Source organism: Linepithema humile, chromosome 4 (genome assembly GCF_040581485.1).
Source record: "Linepithema humile isolate Giens D197 chromosome 4, Lhum_UNIL_v1.0, whole genome shotgun sequence".
Lineage (NCBI taxonomy): Eukaryota > Metazoa > Arthropoda > Insecta > Hymenoptera > Formicidae > Linepithema > Linepithema humile.
Genome location: NC_090131.1, coordinates 17,209,404 through 17,226,815, shown reverse-complemented (window position 1 = coordinate 17,226,815; position 17,412 = coordinate 17,209,404). Strand labels below are relative to the sequence as shown.

Here is a 17,412-nt window from a genome sequence, read left to right as displayed (position 1 = left end):
TTTTGTCCTTCCTATTCTAAATATATAATCTAAATCTAAAGTATAATCTATAAAAGTTTTCTGAAGTCTTCATACAGTTATTACTATTATTATTTTAATTATAATTTTCAAAAATACAAAATGAATCATAATTGTTTAATTATTCCGTATTACAAAACTCAAGTTTTAGATCAGTAAAATTGATTTTTATTCGCCGTATTTGCAGCCGGGGAAAGCACCCTGAGTTCTATGCTTATGCCAAGGTAATCGGCCTGTAACTCTAAGCTCGTCCCAACGTTCCACCCACGCATTCGGACATATGGTTGTGAAAACCTCTTTAAACCATGTGCAAGCTTCGGCATTTTTACCTAAAATATGCTCGCAGCGATAAAAATCGGTATACATCACGAAGCATCTCGCCGTCTGATTTTGCTGTTGAAATCTGTAAGAAATGACGTCTAAGAGCATAACATTCTCTAAATTCATTACTGGCTTATCTTGAAGTGGTGTATGACCTTGGATCATCGGCAGGAAGACGAAAATCCTCCATGCCTTTCACTTTATCCTTTCTGCAAGAATCTTTATTTACAATCATAGCTATCCTTTCCTTTGAATATTTCTCTCTCGCACTACGCTCTTGATTTTGTATTAAAGATGGATCATCTGTTTTTCCCTCCATGTTCTTTAAAATTCTCTTACATATTTTAAAGAATCTTTGATTTTATTAAATGTTTCTATCATTTTTGGGTTCTTTCGCTGCTCTTCAATTGTTTAAATTTTTACAGATTTTTACTACATAAAAAACGTATATATATGGCGATTATATTAAATCAGCATTTTTATTAGCATGAAATAGATGTATAAAGCGGTACAAAAAAATTTGCTAAAAGTAGCATACAACACGCAGCGCGTAATTAATCACAGCTAACATAAAGCCGTTATATTTACTTCTGTGATGTGAAGGTGTTTGCAACGTGTAAATCTGTGTCGCTTGGAGCAACGCGCATTACAGCAACAGTACATATTGTCTTCGCAACTTGAAAATTTATGATATGATGCAAGCGCTAGCGAGTAACACGTCAAACGCAACAATCGAGATTTAAAATTAAATCCCTCGGCGAATACATTGCGGTGAGTAAATAAAATCTTTATAACGAGATTTTATTTCTCATTACTATACGCCGAGCAAGATAAATGTAATATATGCATACATAATGCATGAACAGTTTATGTAATAATTATTCATACATATTGTTATCCATGGTATTGTCGTTATTCTAAGATTAACGCACTTTTACTTTTATTATTTTTTATATAGAAGCCTTCTGGGGAAGAGATATATGTTATAATTTCAGACTATGTAGAAACGCGTATATCCTTGCTTCGTGATCAGTCGAGAGAGCTTATGGGCGTTTTATGAGCTTATGAGCTATTATACAAAGTCCTAGGAAAAAAGTTTGCGTATAACAAAATTGTAGATTAGCGATATCGTCTAATAATCTAATAATCGGTGCTTGTAAAAAGAGCTGCGTCTAACAACCAACATTAATAACTTATCAATAGCAATCTTGCAACGCGAAAATCTGCGAAAAGCCTTTGCTTATATTATATATAGAAAATATATTTTTAATCCATTGTTGAACACAATTATGAATATAATTATAATGGAAGCCGACAAGTGGAAGACAGTTTTCAGAGAAGCTTAATCCACTTTAAGGTATAATCTCAAAATATAACTATGCCCCATCATCCACTTGACGCTTCGGTTAATAGAAGGCACTATTCAGGTCCCAATATTAGTCAATTTATCGACATTGGGGTCAAGCATAAACTGGATTACATAATCCTTACATTCCTTCGTTCTTCCCCCCTCCTTCTCTCTTTACCACAAAATAAATCTATGTAGCGTTAAAGAAGTTTTTCGAAGTAATAATATATAGACTTGTAAATTAAATTTACAAATAAATCTACATATTACTACTCAAAAAATTTGTTTAACGCTATATAGATCAAAATCACAATTTGGTAGGCGTGTAAACATTGCAGTTCTCTGACTGCACAATCGACGATGTTGCATCGACGATTAGTGAAAACTGGCATCGATAAATAGTCGACTGTTAAAAATATTAGTCGAAGAATAGAAAAAAAATTGTGCCACTGGGTCTCTCCGCGCGTGGGTATGTGTATATATTCATATATAAATCCTACATTAGTAGATTAGTGATTGACTAAAGAAGAATAAAGAACATTATTTCGATAGGACCAGCCCATCTTCGATGAATAATTCTGTGCGTGCGTGTACGTGTGTAGTGTGTCGCATTGTATAATAATGTAACGGTGTGAATGAACCTTATTGTACGCGATTATCTTAACGATGAGAGATATGGTTGACAGGTCATGCGCTGCACCGGTTGATAGAACCTTCGCTGCACCGGACTGGTAGTAACGTTACCGCTGCTCTGCCCAAAGTTACAGTTGGGATCCCGGGATAAATCGCCGGAACCTACTTCCGCGGGACGATTCTCCTGCAGCGGGGAATCACTTCCGACCTGGGATTGCGTCGCGACTTCGTTTCTCTTGCGGAATTTCGTCGAATACTTGTAGAAGTCCGACATCTCAAAGGGTTTCGTCACCTCACGGTATGGCTGATACTTTCCCGGTTGGACGACAGTGCAGTTCTGCGGCGAGCCCAACGGTCGTATCGCGTCGTCGCAAACGTCAAGAGTAGGCTTCGATTCCGCTGGTATCTCCAGCACCTTCGGCCTCGTCGCCGGCGGCTCGTAACGAACGTGAGGCTGTTGTATCGCGTGCTGCCGCTCTTCGGGTTTGTCCCTTTTGTGACGGTTCACCGGGCTTATCGGCGGCGGTCCACTGGTTATTATTTGGCTGTCTCTCACGCTTTCGGTGTTGGCGATCTTTATGCGTGGCGGCGGAGGACTCGACTGATAATGCGCGTTTTTAGGCGCGGTGGCTACGTTGTGATTGAAGCTCGCGGGCGCTCCCGAATCCAGGGACGTCTCGTACCATTCCTTCTGGCGACTCTTGCGATTATTATTGGTGTACTCTGTTGGCGCGTCCTTGCCGTCGTGCGAGTCGTGAGAGTGGCTCGACTGCCACATTTCCACGCTTCCCAGCGATTGAGTGCGCAGCAGCATCTTGTTGTTGTTCGGCATTTGGTGTTCGGACAATGGCAGCAAGTGAACGGAATGATGCTGATGGGACGACGTGGCGACATTGCTGCCGGACGAGTTCTTGGTGCTTGAAACAGCGACCGTGCGGTAACGCGACTGCGTGTCCGAATTCGCGATCGCGACACCGCCGTTAGGCTGAGTATTCCGCCGTCTGCGGTCCAAGCTGCCAAATCTGTCGGCCGTGGGATCGTCCAGACTCACCCAGTGGACCTCGTCGTTGTGACGCACCCAATAGCCGGACATCAACTGCGCCTCGATCAACGTAGCGCTACTGGTGTGCCGCAGAGTGTTCTTGCTACCGGACAACGATGAGTCGCGATCACGTCTGTATAAAGATTGCTGCGATTGCGCGTTGTTTTTGTAATATACCTGATAATCGGTGACGGGCGTGTAATGGGACGCGCGAAAGTCTTTGTCGAAGGATCCCTGACTTCTTCGTATATCCATATTGTCCGAGTTGTACAGATGTTTGTACTCGACAGAACTCGTGTGCTGCAGTCTGTGACTATGCATCTGGTCTTGTAGATGCTGTTGCTTTTGCGCATGTTGCAACTGCCGATAGCGCATCAGACGCTCGTCCTCGGTGTAGGTGTTTGGAACATACGGACGATACGTTCTCTCGTTGTCTTGATAGTAACTTTGACTGCGAGATCCACCGCTTCCGTGAGAATATGTACGAGGACGGTATTGCTCGGGTAAAATGTAAATGTTGTGGTTGTCGTTGTGATCGTGTTCCACAATTTTAACGTTTGTTTGGGGTTCGATGGGGCTTACACTGGGACGAGTGCCACTGTGGTGATGATGACTGCAGACATTCGGTATTAATTGATCTTCGTATCCGTGTCCAGGATATGTATTTAACTTGTCTAGGATGCATTTGTCGTCGGACACTAAAGGGCTCAGACTAATACCTGGATCGTGGAGTATACCTCTTCCAGTAGACTTTGGAGTATTTACTTCATTTCCTATAATTACCAACAAATTACATATCAAAGCTTTATTTATCGCGCAAAGTTGCATTAAGAATATACCTGAATTATCCAATGGCGGTCGTGGTTTCTTTGTTCTGTGTTTTACATTGGTATGAGAGTGCGATTGCGTATTGTAACTTCCCACTTGTGTCGGTAATTGCATCGGTCGATGCGTTTTACCGCGACTCTGCCGAATAAAATTCAACTCTGTTTCCAATTCTTGCAGTCTTCGCTGACTCTGCTGATAAACGAGTCTGTTCTTGCGTCGTGTAGCTTTGCTTTCTGTAGGATCATTAACAATACCCAATGCAGTTTCCACAATGCCAAGTTGTACTTGCCTTTCCAATTCCAATTCTGATTCCTCCTGCACACACAAATGACAAGCACATCTGCAGTTATCAATCATTACATGTTACAAAATCTCACGTTATATCGTTTAAAAATATAATCTTACAACATCAGTTGACTTCAGCTTGTTAATTAGTTTCTGTGGATATGTAAACGAGGTGCCCACTTTTCTACGAAAAGTTGGTGGACTTTCTCCAGGCTCTAGAGGTATCTCCGGAGGTAAAACCCCTGTTATCTCCGCTTCCTCCACACATAGGTTCTTCAACTCATTATTTTTTTGGGCTAGCTTCTCTTGCAAGGCTTCTCTGCGCTGACGTAGCCATTGTAATCTCGCGGATAACGCGTCATCTGGCGCACTTTCGTTTCCTGCCATCACTAGGTCATCATAAAAGAACAATTTCAATATTGCGCAATCAACTATATAAAATTGTTAAAAGTTACATCATATCGGTTGACTACACTCACCCATATTATTGAGTAAAAGGTAACAAATGGGTCAGCTGTAATCTTCACATTTGCTCTGATCAATGTATCTTAATAGAATATCCTAGGTTATGATGTCATTCAAATATTATTGTTATTCAACAATTAAAGTATATAGATAAGTGCATAAATTTTATGCAGTCAATAGTGAGTATGTTAAAAATCACCGGTATGTCAGACTTTTCTGCAATATAATAAAAAGTAATTTATAACACTTAGATTAAGCATTATCCATGTAAAAATACTTAAGTTGATAACATAATCAATTTATAGGTGTCAGCTGTGATATGTGTATGATTGGCTATAAGATACACTAAATGCCACTTAAACATGACAATAGCAACTTTTGACAATTCTGCAAAACTTATAAAAAAGAACTATGCAGTATAACCATTGCTTCACAATCACAAGCTAACGCCGAGACATATCTTATTCCGCAGAATGTTTTTGACGTTACCTATTAGAAAAAGCTAGAAAGTTCACGATCCTTTATGTGTGGCTCTCAAATGGCTCTCAAATGGCAGAATAAATATAAATAATAGAAGAACAAACAAAGAATACACGACTTCGATGCTGTTGCGAGTTTGTGTTACATATTTTTTGCCATAGTCACATTTCAAGCTGCTGAGAATCATACTAACACGCTATTAACTTTTTCAATAACATAAACTACACCAAAGTGAGAAAAATCGGAAAAATCCCACTCTCCTCGCAGCGATAAATTGTTGATTGTTGATGCATAACTCATATAAATAATCATCGAGTATGTGTGTCTAGAAGCGTAACCACTGATTGTGCAATAAGAGAAACGCGCGACCTAAAGACTGCTTTACATGAAACACTTTGATGGATATCCAATTTACTAGGGAGCATCGAAAAATAAAGGGACTTTTTTCCCCAAATCAATTAAAAATATCCCTTTGCTTTTTGATTTTTTTCTCGTACATTCTGTTAATTTGGTAATGCCGAATAACGTTATTATTTAAAAGTAACAGTTACAATGAGCTAATCGATAATAAAAATAGCATCGTGTAAAATTAAGCAAAATCCAATTAATGATTTGTTGTTTTGTTTGACTTTGAATTGAACATGCAATGTAAAATCTTATATATACGTAGCTCACGCATTGATTTAAATGTCATGGTTCAACTATTAAGTAAGGTAATTTAATAATGTTTATTTCTACTTAAAAATCAATCACACATAGATGAAAATTTTAGGTGTAACTCATATCCGCAACAATGCTGTTTACACTGTCACCTGTAATACAACACAAGTGTACTAAACGCAAGCCGAACTGAGCGGCAATGACGATTATAATAATATTTGTGCATATTCATCGCGGATGACTGTTCAAAAGCGCGCGGAGAAGCGGATATGCTTAGCGTAGGAGTCAACGCTCGGACAGCAATTAACGACGTCGTCGTTGTCGTCGTCGGGTTCATCGCACCGCGCAGCAATGACGACGTCGCAGGTGCATGGACTCGCCGTGCTGCGCTCGTCACCGCCAGACAGAATCGACGTGCGCGATTGATCGATGCCGTAGCGCGATGCGCGCGAGGCCGTGCCGTCGTGCGACAACCGAGACGTTAATTAAGCCGCCGTCATTCGAGTAAGACAAGCGCGTGTATTCCGCGTGAAACACGCTTCTTTCGCGTTATCTCGAGCGAGTGCGAAAAGCAGAGAAGAAGACGTAGAGAAAGAGAGAGAGAGAGAGAGAGGTGAGACGGCAGAGTAGACGGTAAAAGCGAATTAAATTCCTGCGCTCGCGCTGCCGCACAATACCGGAACTGCAGCCCGATAAACCGTCCGCTTCTCCGGTGGTGCGCGGGGACGGGAGTATGCGATCGCGTGTGTTCAAGAGAGACGGATAGGAGGGCGGGAGCGGCGTGCAGGAGAGAGCGAGAGAGAAATAGAGTGAAACGGTTGAGAGGGTTAGATGGGGGAGGGAGTACGTTTCGATAGAGCGAGCGCGAGCGCAGCGACGAGGAATCCGGAGTAGGTACGACCGATCGGGTGGTGCGTGTGCTGTTTGTCGCGGGTGGAGCAAAGCACAAGTGCACGATGGACGAGTGCATGCTGAACGACTTGTTGGAGTGCTCGGTATGCCTGGAGCGGCTCGACACGTCCAGCAAGGTGCTACCGTGCCAGCACACGTTCTGCAAAAAATGCCTGGAGGAGATTGTGAGCACCCACCGTGAATTGCGATGCCCGGAGTGCCGAGTACTCGTGGATGCAAAGGTGGACGACCTGCCGCCGAATGTGTTGCTGATGCGTATCCTTGAGGGGATGCGCAACGCTGCGCCGAAGAATCAAGTCAAATCCGCGTTATCGTCAAGGTCTTCCGGCGGCACCGCGGTGCCACAGCGGTTGTTCGGCGGCCACCAGGTCGCTCCGGCGCCGATAGTGACCGGCAATCTCGCTCCTGCCGTCGCAGTTGCTTCAGAACCGACGATACGACATTCCAATGCTGCTGCTAAGCAGGCACATTTACACAATCAGGCATACGGAAGGGCGATCTACGATTATGTCTCCAAGGTGCCAGGGTATGTGTTGTGCGACATTGATATTTATATTGTAACTACGTGTGTCTGACACTCCATGAAAGGAATAAAACGCATACGTAGCTGCAACACAATAGACACATGCTAATATTATTTACTTTCTTTCAGTGATTTGAGTTTCAAGAAGGGTGATATAGTCATTCTTCGGAAGAAAATTGATAACAACTGGTACTATGGAGAGTGTGGCAATAATCATGGTGTCTTTCCTTTGTCTTATGTTCAGGTATCGTGCACAAATCATGAAATACTTTCTTTTATAGTTCTTCAATTGGATATTTTATTGTATGATTTGTTTTATCATGTAACTTACAGGTAATGACACCTTTGACACCACATGTGCCCCAGTGCAAAGCATTATACGATTTTAGAATGACAAATGACGATGAAGATGGCTGTTTAACTTTTAACAAGGTATTTTCTTGAATCATCTTTTTCAATTTCTTGCCACATCACTGTCACCTATGTATGAAAAATGATGAATGTATGTTCAGGGAGAAGTTATCAGTGTCATCAGGAGAGTAGACGAGAATTGGGCAGAGGGTAAACTTCTGGACAGAATCGGTATTTTTCCATTAGCTTTTGTGGAGCTGAACAGTGTCGCTAGAGCTTTGATGAAACTCTCTACCAAGTGAGTGAAATAGTCGATATATTGTTATGATAATTTAAGTGAATATATATGTTTTTAAACAGTTATTTAATCAGTGTACAGCCAGGGCCGTCAAGAGTAGCCCCGCCAACTCCGACGAACGAAGAAACCACGCCGCTGATACCGACTGATCACTCGCGCAATGTGCAGACTACGAGCCAACCGCGACCGCAACTGGCACAGGTAGATTAACATCTTTTAATTAATCAAGATACCTACACAAATCAATTTCAATTCAAGCATATTTATACGTATTTTGACATTGTGCAGAATGCTGCATTACCAGTGTCTGATTCCGTCTCAAACGTTTCGTCGGGTGGCAGTTCTACGACCACCACTCCGAACACACCCAACAGCTCGACCACGTCCAGTAGCTCCAGCACTGCGCCGAGCAGTCCTGGCAGCCCCGCAACGTCACCGCCCGCCGTTGGCAACAGACATAACGTTAAACGTCATAGTTTCACTGCCATCAATACAGGTCATCATTCTCATCCGCATCATAGACATAGCGCTGAAATACTTAGTCCTCCGGTAGACAGTGCTCCTAATAACGCCAATAATAGCGGAGGCAATGAGTCATTTTCCCAAGTAAGGAAACCACATTTTTTTAAAACAATTTCTCTGTGGATTACATATATGAACTAGTATCTCAGTTAATGCATAACTCTCTCTATTGCTTTTGCCTTTTAACATTTCAATATTTTTTCTCCTTTTTTTTGCTAAAATCTATATTAAACTTAAGTTTATTTTTATTTTAGACCAGCAGCAGTTGCACGGATCATAATCTACGTCACAGACGAAGCGGTAGCAGCGATCTCGTTCTCGCCCAGCCATCTCAAAGCGCACCAGCTAATCAGACGTCCAGCGCGTCCGGCGTGACGCATTTACCAGCCGCGTACATAGCGCTGTATCCGTACAAACCGCAGAAAGCGGATGAGCTTGAGTTACGAAAAGGCGGGATTTACATGGTGACGGAACGCTGTCAGGACGGATGGTTCAAAGGAACGTCCAATCGCACGCAGAAGTGCGGAGTTTTCCCGGGAAATTACGTCGCACCCGCCAAGTACGTACTTTCCACTCTGGTATATCGCGAGCGTTCAATCATTCGTATTAAATTTCTGTGATATTTATCGTAGATGTCAACGTGGGCTGTGTCGCGGATCTCCAAACTCGCCGAGCCAGCATCAAGGCTCGCCGTTATCGAATGCGGTATCGAACGCCGAGTCCCGCTTGGCCATCACGTACACGAAGAGCAAAGGGCCCGCGCCGCAGCCGTACAATCCTCGCACATTGCCGCCGCCTGAATTACCGCCGCGCGCCATCAGCCCCTCGTCCACGACCGTGTCTTCGTCCTGGCATGGTGCCGCTCAGCAGAATCAAGGAGCAAATCAGGAAACTAGTCCGCCTCGGCATAACGATCCAAACACGGCCACCAATCAACTCGGGCGCAGTCATAGTGCAGTGATGACGTCAAATATCCGTATGTATTTTAAAGACATTATACTTTTTTCGATGTTATAATTATATCATACTTTTGCAGCTTCCCCTGGAAAACAAATTGCATCATCGCTGCAACCGGCAGTGGGTATCAATAGCGTTAACAATGGCTGTAGTGCTACCATTGCCGCTCCTTCTTCCTCCGCAAGCGATATGAATAGAAGCCCGAATAGTACTCTGCGAGGTGGTATCCCATCTTCCAATGCAACTGCGGCTGCATCCAGAACTACGGAAAAGGTTTTTATATCTAAAATTATATATATTTGTGTATTGTTTTGTTAATGAAACAAGGCTGTTTATATATATATCTATTTATAAACTATAGACAAAGGAAAAAAAGGACAAGTGCGTTTCCCTGATGCGTCGCTTGACCAATATTAAAAAATCCAAATCGCCTCCACCCACGACATACTCGATGGATAATCCTGTGTTTGACGACGGCAATTCTGTCAATCCGATGCACGTTCGGTGAGTACCGTTTTTATTTCGACTGCTGCGGATTTACGTTTCATATGTATGTACAATTTGTATTATAATCTAAAAATTTTTAGAACATTGTTAATCTATTCCGGATTAAATTTGCACGTTCTAGTTATCAATTTTATGTGTATCATGCTAATTTACGCATGCATTTACATTGTGTATACGAGAATAGCATCTTTTTATTGTTATTGCGCAATTTTGACATGTATGTGCGTGTATAAATGTTCGTCAAAGTGTTGTGTTAAGTAAAAGCATTATGTTTCTTTGTTGCTGAAATTGTTGCATGACGTGGCATTCACCATAGTTACGCACACGTAAAGCAGAAACGTACTGGTGGCAAGCAACCACCCGCAAATTAACGTGAAACGTTTATTATCATGCTTTGTGCAGCATGACACCAAATGCACGCCTTGAAATGTTTCTCTAATATTGTGTTGGGACGGGTGGGTGGGCTGGATGAATCGGCAAATCGCAGATCGGGATCTTGCCCAAGTCAATTGCTACAGGTGCCTACACAGGAATTAAACGCTTCAAACAACCAACACCGCTTATGTCCAGGCTCTGTGCAAGGGCACGTCACATCCTCACAGAGACTGAAATACAAGGAGAGACCCTCCTTGCCAGTGTCAATAATGCAAAGGTTAGTTGTTTGTAATTCTAAACATGAAGTGACCTAAATTTGCAACAAATATATATATATTTTGTCAGATAAAAGATGAATTATATGAAGTATGACAAAAAGATATTTTCTACGGGATTAGAAAAATGATATTATTTATATAATTTATTCCGCATACGTTATTATTGATATTTTAACACAATATATATATAATATTATTTAATATTTTTTACTTTTATAACCAATACATAAAATAGCAGATATTTTTACAAGTCACTTTATGTCAAATTAATAATTTTGTTGGCAAAAATACTTTTTATGTCTTTTTAAGTCATGTGATCGCCTTGAAGATTATACATAATCTTATCATATTTATCTTTTCTACATTAGTGTTTGCGATTGATTGTATGATAAAGCTGCATTTTATTTTTAGGTAAGTGAGCTTAGAGACGTTTATCACTTTTGCACAATTTATTTTATGTTGCAATTAACAAGAATTATATGTATGTGGATAACTTTTATATATCACCGCAATCATATATGTATAAATTACTGCAAGTTTATATTATTACTTGTTATGCTCTGTTCAATAATAAAGTATTTTTAAGATTGATATAAAACGAGATAAATACTAAAATAAAATATAATTAGAGAAACATATAGAGATACTTTGCATGTTTAAAAGATTTGTTGTGATAGCATTTATATGTTATGTTCATGGCTATTAATCATTTTCAAACGGCATTAAAATATATTTTATTTATGCTTGTGCGATGCTGAACTGTCTGTACATGTTAGCATTTCACATATTATATCTATATAGCCAATTATTAGAAAACATTTTATTATAATGAATAACTGTGATAATAATAATAGTTTTGGTTACATGTGGATTTTTATTTTGTCTAGATCTAGTGAATCCGGTGCAATGGTATGTGCGACTGTTGGAAATCATCATCGTAAGAGTAATTCTTTAGATGCTGGAATGGGAAAGCAAACAAAACAACCGTCGTCGCGCGATCGGTAAGAATTGTCTCGGATTATTTTCCAGTTCTCTCGTTCTTAATTTTCATGAAACTTATTGCGTTTTTTTTTTTAATAACTTTAATAATTATATTCAATTTCAGTGATCGGGTGTATAGATTTCGTTGTATCGTACCGTATCCTCCCAATAGCGAATTTGAGCTGGAGCTTCGCGTTGGAGACATAATTTATGTACACAAAAAGCGCGACGATGGATGGTACAAAGGTACACAGCAGCGCACTGGTCGAACGGGACTATTTCCAGCAAGTTTTGTGGAAGCTTTCTGAGACCCGACGCAAAGTCGCTTAGTGTTAGAAACTTGTATATAACTTGGCCTTTATGTAAGTATCATATTACATGATATATTCGAAGCCCTCAGGTTGGAATTAATGAAACTTATATGTGCGGCACGCATCTGCATGCATTTCGTTGCCGGTTTTTTGTAGAATATTGAATTCAAATCGATTATTTGTATGTACACGTATATTAGCGCACGGCTATTATATGCGTGATTCAGATCGTGCAATATAATGAATACTATAATGTGCGAGATTGTGCAATGGCAAGAAAATCGGCGACAAAATACTATGCTATGTGTCGAGAACTTAATAGAATATATGCCGCATATAATAAGTGACTGATGTACGTCGAGTTAATGGATGCATTCACGCGATGAATATAATAGAAGATTTTAGCGCAAAATAATCATACTTTACGTATAGATACGCAAGAGATGACAAAGGGTTGTATGATCATGACATAATGTGCATATTGAAATTACTCAAAACTTATACTGCCATTGGAATAATGTAAGCTGGTTCAATTGTAATCAGATAATAAGTTCATTATTTGCGTAACGTTACTGCCATTTGTGTGCGAAACGTAAAAGAAAAGATATTGGTCTCCCGTTTTAAGTTGTTGATTTCCAAAAAAAATTATTTACTGTCTTTTTAATGCACATAACATTTTAACATTTTTAAAGGAGAAATCATATTAATTATATAATCACCAAACATACGTAAAGTCGTTCATGACACGTAATTGAAAATAAGATTATGGATTAGATATTATTGCCAGTCGATATTTATCTGACTTTAATTTTCATTTCATAATCAAGTATCGGTGATTATAAGTGATCGGCTTGTTTGTCGAATTTACGCACTATGCTTATACTATAAAAAATATTTTGTAAATTTTTTACATTATTTTGGAGTAAAGCATGTTTCTATCACTTTATTATCTGATTAAATATTTTTACTTTTTTTATATTTTTTATCTAATTTTATTTATTGAGTTTAATGACACTTGTGAGTATTCAATGTAATATTTTACAAAAAATTTTTTATTGAACTTTTATATCAGTTTTACAAAAGAAAAAAAAATAATACATATGAAGGTCACAAATAGGCAGTTATATGAGCACAAATGTTTTATTAACATTGTTTAAGACTGGAATATATTTTAAATTGTTGATCGTAAGAAAGCGTCTTTTTTTAACAGGCGTATCTATTATATATGCCATATAAAGATTTTGTTTTAATGAGCAGTCCAGATTGTTATAGATAGTTTAGTTAAGATTTGGCTAAGAAGCCATTTGGAGGATGGCCTTGATACGCGCGATGTTGATGTACTATATACTTCGTATATATATATATATATACACTATTTTATATCTGAACTTATAACTTGTTTTTTAATTTATAAAGTTATTAACTATCTATGATATGTGACAAAGAATTAGTTATTTGGCTAATTAGAGATAAATATGAAAAAATCCAAATAAATTAAAAAGTGCTTCCATATTGTATGATTAGTGATCAGTATTTCGAATTTTGTTACGTTCTTCAGTTTTAGTAATTGTATACAATTTTGTACAGTCGGTTTTTATAAATCTTTATACTGTTTTACGCTGTTGAAAAATACGTTAGTCTGCTTACGATTATCATTGAATTAATTTCAATTATCTTCTAGAGTTTATATTTAAGCCGCATGTGTACCTAATTTCGATGTGTTGTTCTATCATTATTCACATGAAGCTAGTGTACATACAGTACGCGTGTATAGATATATAGAAAAATGTTTGTACATATATTTGTAATGCTCAATTCATATTTACGCATATATAATTCTACATATATATATATATAATTCTACATTTATACATAAGTTTAGACATGTGTATTGCACAAGTCCGGATGAAGGTATAAAACACATGCGCTATAATTTCGATCACATATGTATACGCGTATATACTCCGAGGACATATTTATATTTATATTAATTATGAATATTTAATGATGCACTTGTACATAACCATAATTTTACAGCAACTTGATATCGTAGAAGTCTGCAGATGTCGTATCATTTAGCTAGAGGCGAAATCCAATGTACAACGAATATTGTAATAAAAAAAAAACATATAGCATTGCACGAAATATTGTAAAGGCAAAAGTATATATAGCGTATATGCAGAAATCGTTCACCTAGAGCTCTCTATAATTAGAATTTTAATTTTGCACATAATATTTTAACATTTTTAAAAGAGAAATTATATTAATTATATAATCACCAAGCATACGTAAAGCCGTTCATGACACGTAATTGAAAATAAGATGGATTAGATTATGGATTAGACATTATTGCCAGTCGATATTTATCTGGCTTTAATTTTTATTTCATAATCAAGTATCGCTGATTATAAGTGATCAATGAAATCACACACGATATACGCACATTGTTAGTTTTATATCATATCGTCATAATTGATTGACATACAACATATGAAATATAGCAAGTGTAATCGTGACATCTGCATAATCCTACGATATGAAAAGTCTGTTGTCTTTATTGAAATGCAAAGCGAACGATGATTTGTGTTACGATCATGCAACAATCGCAGAAAGGATAAAACGTCCATTTCTGTTCTTCGAAATCAGCAAAAAAAAAAAGTATTGTCTGTAACCTGCGAACGAATGCGCTGGTTATCAAATCATAGAGACAAAATAAAAAAGAAAATTATCGTAATCGATAAGAATAATGAAACTTATTGAAGTGGCAAGTGGAAAGTGTGACTTAGAGATATCGAACGTCTATATACGCATATGAAGAAAAAATGTAATTTTATAGTTACTCGTCTGGATGGAAGATGTGCGTGGCTGGATATATTTTTTTATGTATCAGTCACTTCGGGGCAAAAAAAAAAAAAAGGAAACCGATCGACCGTAGGACCGAATTTAATCGCAAGTCTAGAATTACGGTAGTGAGGAAAAAAATATATCTCTTACACTCTTATGCGAGGGGCCACACTGGGCATGCTGTAATAAATTCGGCAGTCTACTAGTAATGCGATAGAAATCGAAGGAACGATAGGAAATAAAAATTAATATATAATATATATAGGTATTTATATGCAAAAAAAAAACAACTTGTCTGTTTGTGTTCATGCAAACCGTTCGAATATTACGATACTCTATCGAGTTTGTATCATTCAAGTTATTAATGTTGTACGCACAATGTATTCAATATTTTGCATTTCGATCGTGCATATCCACTTCTGACAAATGTGTACGGATTTTCGTACGATTTTTTTATATCTCCTCGGTACTTCAATCTCCGTGAGTTTTTTGTCGACGATTGAACTTATACGATTGACTTCCTTATGTTACACGTAGAGCGAATTACATAGCGACTATTTATACATGCATACATACGTACATACATACATACATATGTGTGTTTTATATGACGTACAGTTAGGTAATTTATTACTAATGTCCGTAATGGCTTGTAAAGCAGGTACTGTTAAGTTGTGGGCGATATATCAGACCGACTCTAACGAGGGATTAATTTATACGCCATTCTGCATTACGCTTTTTACTACGTCATCATTGTGCGCGACAAAAAACCACGTGCGATGCAATCATTACGTAGTGCAAAGTCTTTCGCATACTATTATCATTGATTTAACATCGTTGCCTGTTTGTTTGCCGCTATGATCTTTTACGTTAAAGCAGCGCGTAATTTGGAACGGCAGTAATTTTAAATCAATGTTTGCGTATGTGCGAATGTTTTTATAAGTTGTAAATAAATTATTGTGAAACCTGACATCGCCGTGTCGGTAAAAATTTTGTCAACAAGGTTACACTCTCGTATAACACGTAGGAGCAATGGCTCTCTCGCGTTTCGCACTTCGAGTCGAAATACGTCTAGATTGCAAAACTGGTACACATGTAGCGTAGAATGTAAAATAAGGATCCGAGTCAAGAGCCTTCGTTTAGACCAAATGTGTTTCTAGCACTTCTTTCGTAAGGGGAAACTTAGAATAGTCATTATATACCGATTACTATGTTTACACGCTACTTACGCTACTCGGTATTTTGTCACTAACATAATGATGTTCCAACAAGTCTATGTCGATGTCGTGTCCAAGCGTAATTTACACATATACATAGATATCGTTTAATATTTAAATAGCATATGAAGTCTGTAATAAAATTCTTCACATGGCTATCACAAATGGCGAGTGTATATTACTGAGAGAAAGAGAGCGAGAAATATTTTGCCTTCTCATTACCAAGTCAAAATCATTTCTATTCGTTATATTTTATAAAAATTAGTTACTATCATATTGCGAATCATAAATAATCTAGGCTGAATCATAAATAATCATTGCAATGGAAAATCAGCAATTAATATAACGTTTTTGTATATTGAACTCATGTAGTCTCTTAATTATACAGAAATGATCGATGCGTAATTTGATGCGGAATCCTTTAAACTGCCGCAGACAAGACACAGGGAATTGAAACCTTTTGTGTCCTTAATCGTATTAGTTTATTACCATCGCGTTATCAGCCCCTTTGAATCTATTATTATTATTATTTCGAATATATTTTCGAACATTTCTTTCTTTAATAACTTTAATAGTTTAATATTTTGCGAGTGCTTCTAAAGTAAAATCAGTAGTGATAAAATTGTCTATTACGTCATTATTATTTTTTTACATTGAATTTATATGTTGAATCATTTTGTTTAAATGACATTCCGAATGTAAATCTCGAAGGCGAAGTCTGCTTTCTTAGCTTTGATGTTAAAATTCACTACGCATCGACGCCATTCGTGCCGGTTATTTTAATGCAACAGCTGGCCATTACCTTTGTGTAGACGCACTTCTTTGCACGCGAGCGTATCAATTGAACCCTGTCGAGAGTTTATTAATGCTACTTATTGCGGTCTTAGCTATGTGCTCGAGAAACTTTTACCGGTACTGTATTCTGTCCTCAATCCTTATTGTGTGTAAATTGTTATGCTAAAATCGGAAAGGAGTATACAAAATATAAATTCGGCGGTAAAAAGAAATTAATTATTAAAATGAATAATATTTCTAGTACAATTGAAATCTCCGTTTCAAATAAATTTTTGAATGATAGATTTGGTAACTTGGCAGTACCTTTGTACTTATTGAATGATTACTTTTAAAAACGAGAACATTTAATTCGTTCTTTTAAAGTGTCTTTAATATGTCACATATAGGATGCTTTAAAAAAGCAAATTAAATATTTATTTCATAGGCCTTTAACAATAGCATCATTAGTAGGTAAGTTCAAT

At 38.0% G+C, this 17,412-nt stretch overlaps 3 protein-coding genes across 5 annotated transcripts; 1 reads left to right on the top strand and 2 right to left on the bottom strand.

Moving 5' to 3' along the window:
* Positions 1-54: 54 nt before the first annotated feature.
* Positions 55-658, bottom strand: LOC136999300 (uncharacterized). Its single transcript, XM_067352981.1, has 2 exons — positions 493-658; positions 55-461 (listed from the first exon to the last, which is right to left on the bottom strand). The coding sequence occupies exons 1-2, from the start codon at positions 656-658 to the stop codon at positions 187-189; spliced, it is 441 nt and encodes a 146-aa protein (XP_067209082.1). The 3' UTR covers positions 55-186.
* A 141-nt stretch (positions 659-799) lies between these two features.
* Positions 800-5,735, bottom strand: sstn (stepping stone). Its single transcript, XM_012367020.2, has 5 exons — positions 5,430-5,735; positions 4,955-5,156; positions 4,596-4,864; positions 4,202-4,505; positions 800-4,135 (listed from the first exon to the last, which is right to left on the bottom strand). Exons 2-5 carry the CDS (start codon positions 4,956-4,958, stop codon positions 2,343-2,345), a joined length of 2,370 nt encoding a protein of 789 aa, XP_012222443.1. The 5' UTR covers positions 4,959-5,156; positions 5,430-5,735; the 3' UTR covers positions 800-2,342.
* Positions 5,736-5,990: 255 nt separating this feature from the next.
* Positions 5,991-16,519, top strand: POSH (Plenty of SH3s). 3 transcript variants are annotated; one of them, XM_012367017.2, is made up of 14 exons: positions 5,991-6,133; positions 6,193-7,518; positions 7,645-7,759; positions 7,849-7,947; positions 8,028-8,164; positions 8,239-8,365; positions 8,453-8,770; positions 8,941-9,245; positions 9,319-9,662; positions 9,723-9,916; positions 10,005-10,147; positions 10,638-10,802; positions 11,691-11,804; positions 11,909-16,519. In XM_012367017.2, the coding sequence occupies exons 2-14, from the start codon at positions 7,037-7,039 to the stop codon at positions 12,090-12,092; spliced, it is 2,727 nt and encodes a 908-aa protein (XP_012222440.1). In that variant the 5' UTR covers positions 5,991-6,133; positions 6,193-7,036; the 3' UTR covers positions 12,093-16,519. The 3 variants fall into 3 exon arrangements, with proteins under 3 accessions (XP_012222440.1, XP_012222442.1, XP_012222441.1); XM_012367019.2 differs by lacking the exons at positions 5,991-6,133; positions 11,909-16,519 and adding an exon at positions 11,172-11,214 and having other exon boundaries at positions 6,304-7,518; positions 11,691-11,780; XM_012367018.2 differs by lacking the exons at positions 5,991-6,133; positions 10,638-10,802 and having other exon boundaries at positions 6,314-7,518.
* Positions 16,520-17,412: the final 893 nt, after the last annotated feature.

Coding starts and splice junctions, on each gene's coding strand:
- LOC136999300 (XM_067352981.1), bottom strand. CDS start 658: ATGGAGGGAAAAACAGATGATCCATCTTTAATACAAAATCAAGAGCGT. Junction 462..492: donor TCCTGCCGATGATCCAAGGT/CATACACCACTT, acceptor AGCCAGTAATGA/ATTTAGAGAATGTTATGCTC.
- sstn (XM_012367020.2), bottom strand. Junction 4,506..4,595: donor AGCTGAAGTCAACTGATGTT/GTAAGATTATAT, acceptor TTGTGTGTGCAG/GAGGAATCAGAATTGGAATT. Junction 4,136..4,201: donor ACCGCCATTGGATAATTCAG/GTATATTCTTAA, acceptor TGGTAATTATAG/GAAATGAAGTAAATACTCCA.
- POSH (XM_012367017.2), top strand. CDS start 7,037: ATGGACGAGTGCATGCTGAACGACTTGTTGGAGTGCTCGGTATGCCTG. Junction 7,519..7,644: donor TATGTCTCCAAGGTGCCAGG/GTATGTGTTGTG, acceptor ACTTTCTTTCAG/TGATTTGAGTTTCAAGAAGG. Junction 7,760..7,848: donor TTCCTTTGTCTTATGTTCAG/GTATCGTGCACA, acceptor TGTAACTTACAG/GTAATGACACCTTTGACACC.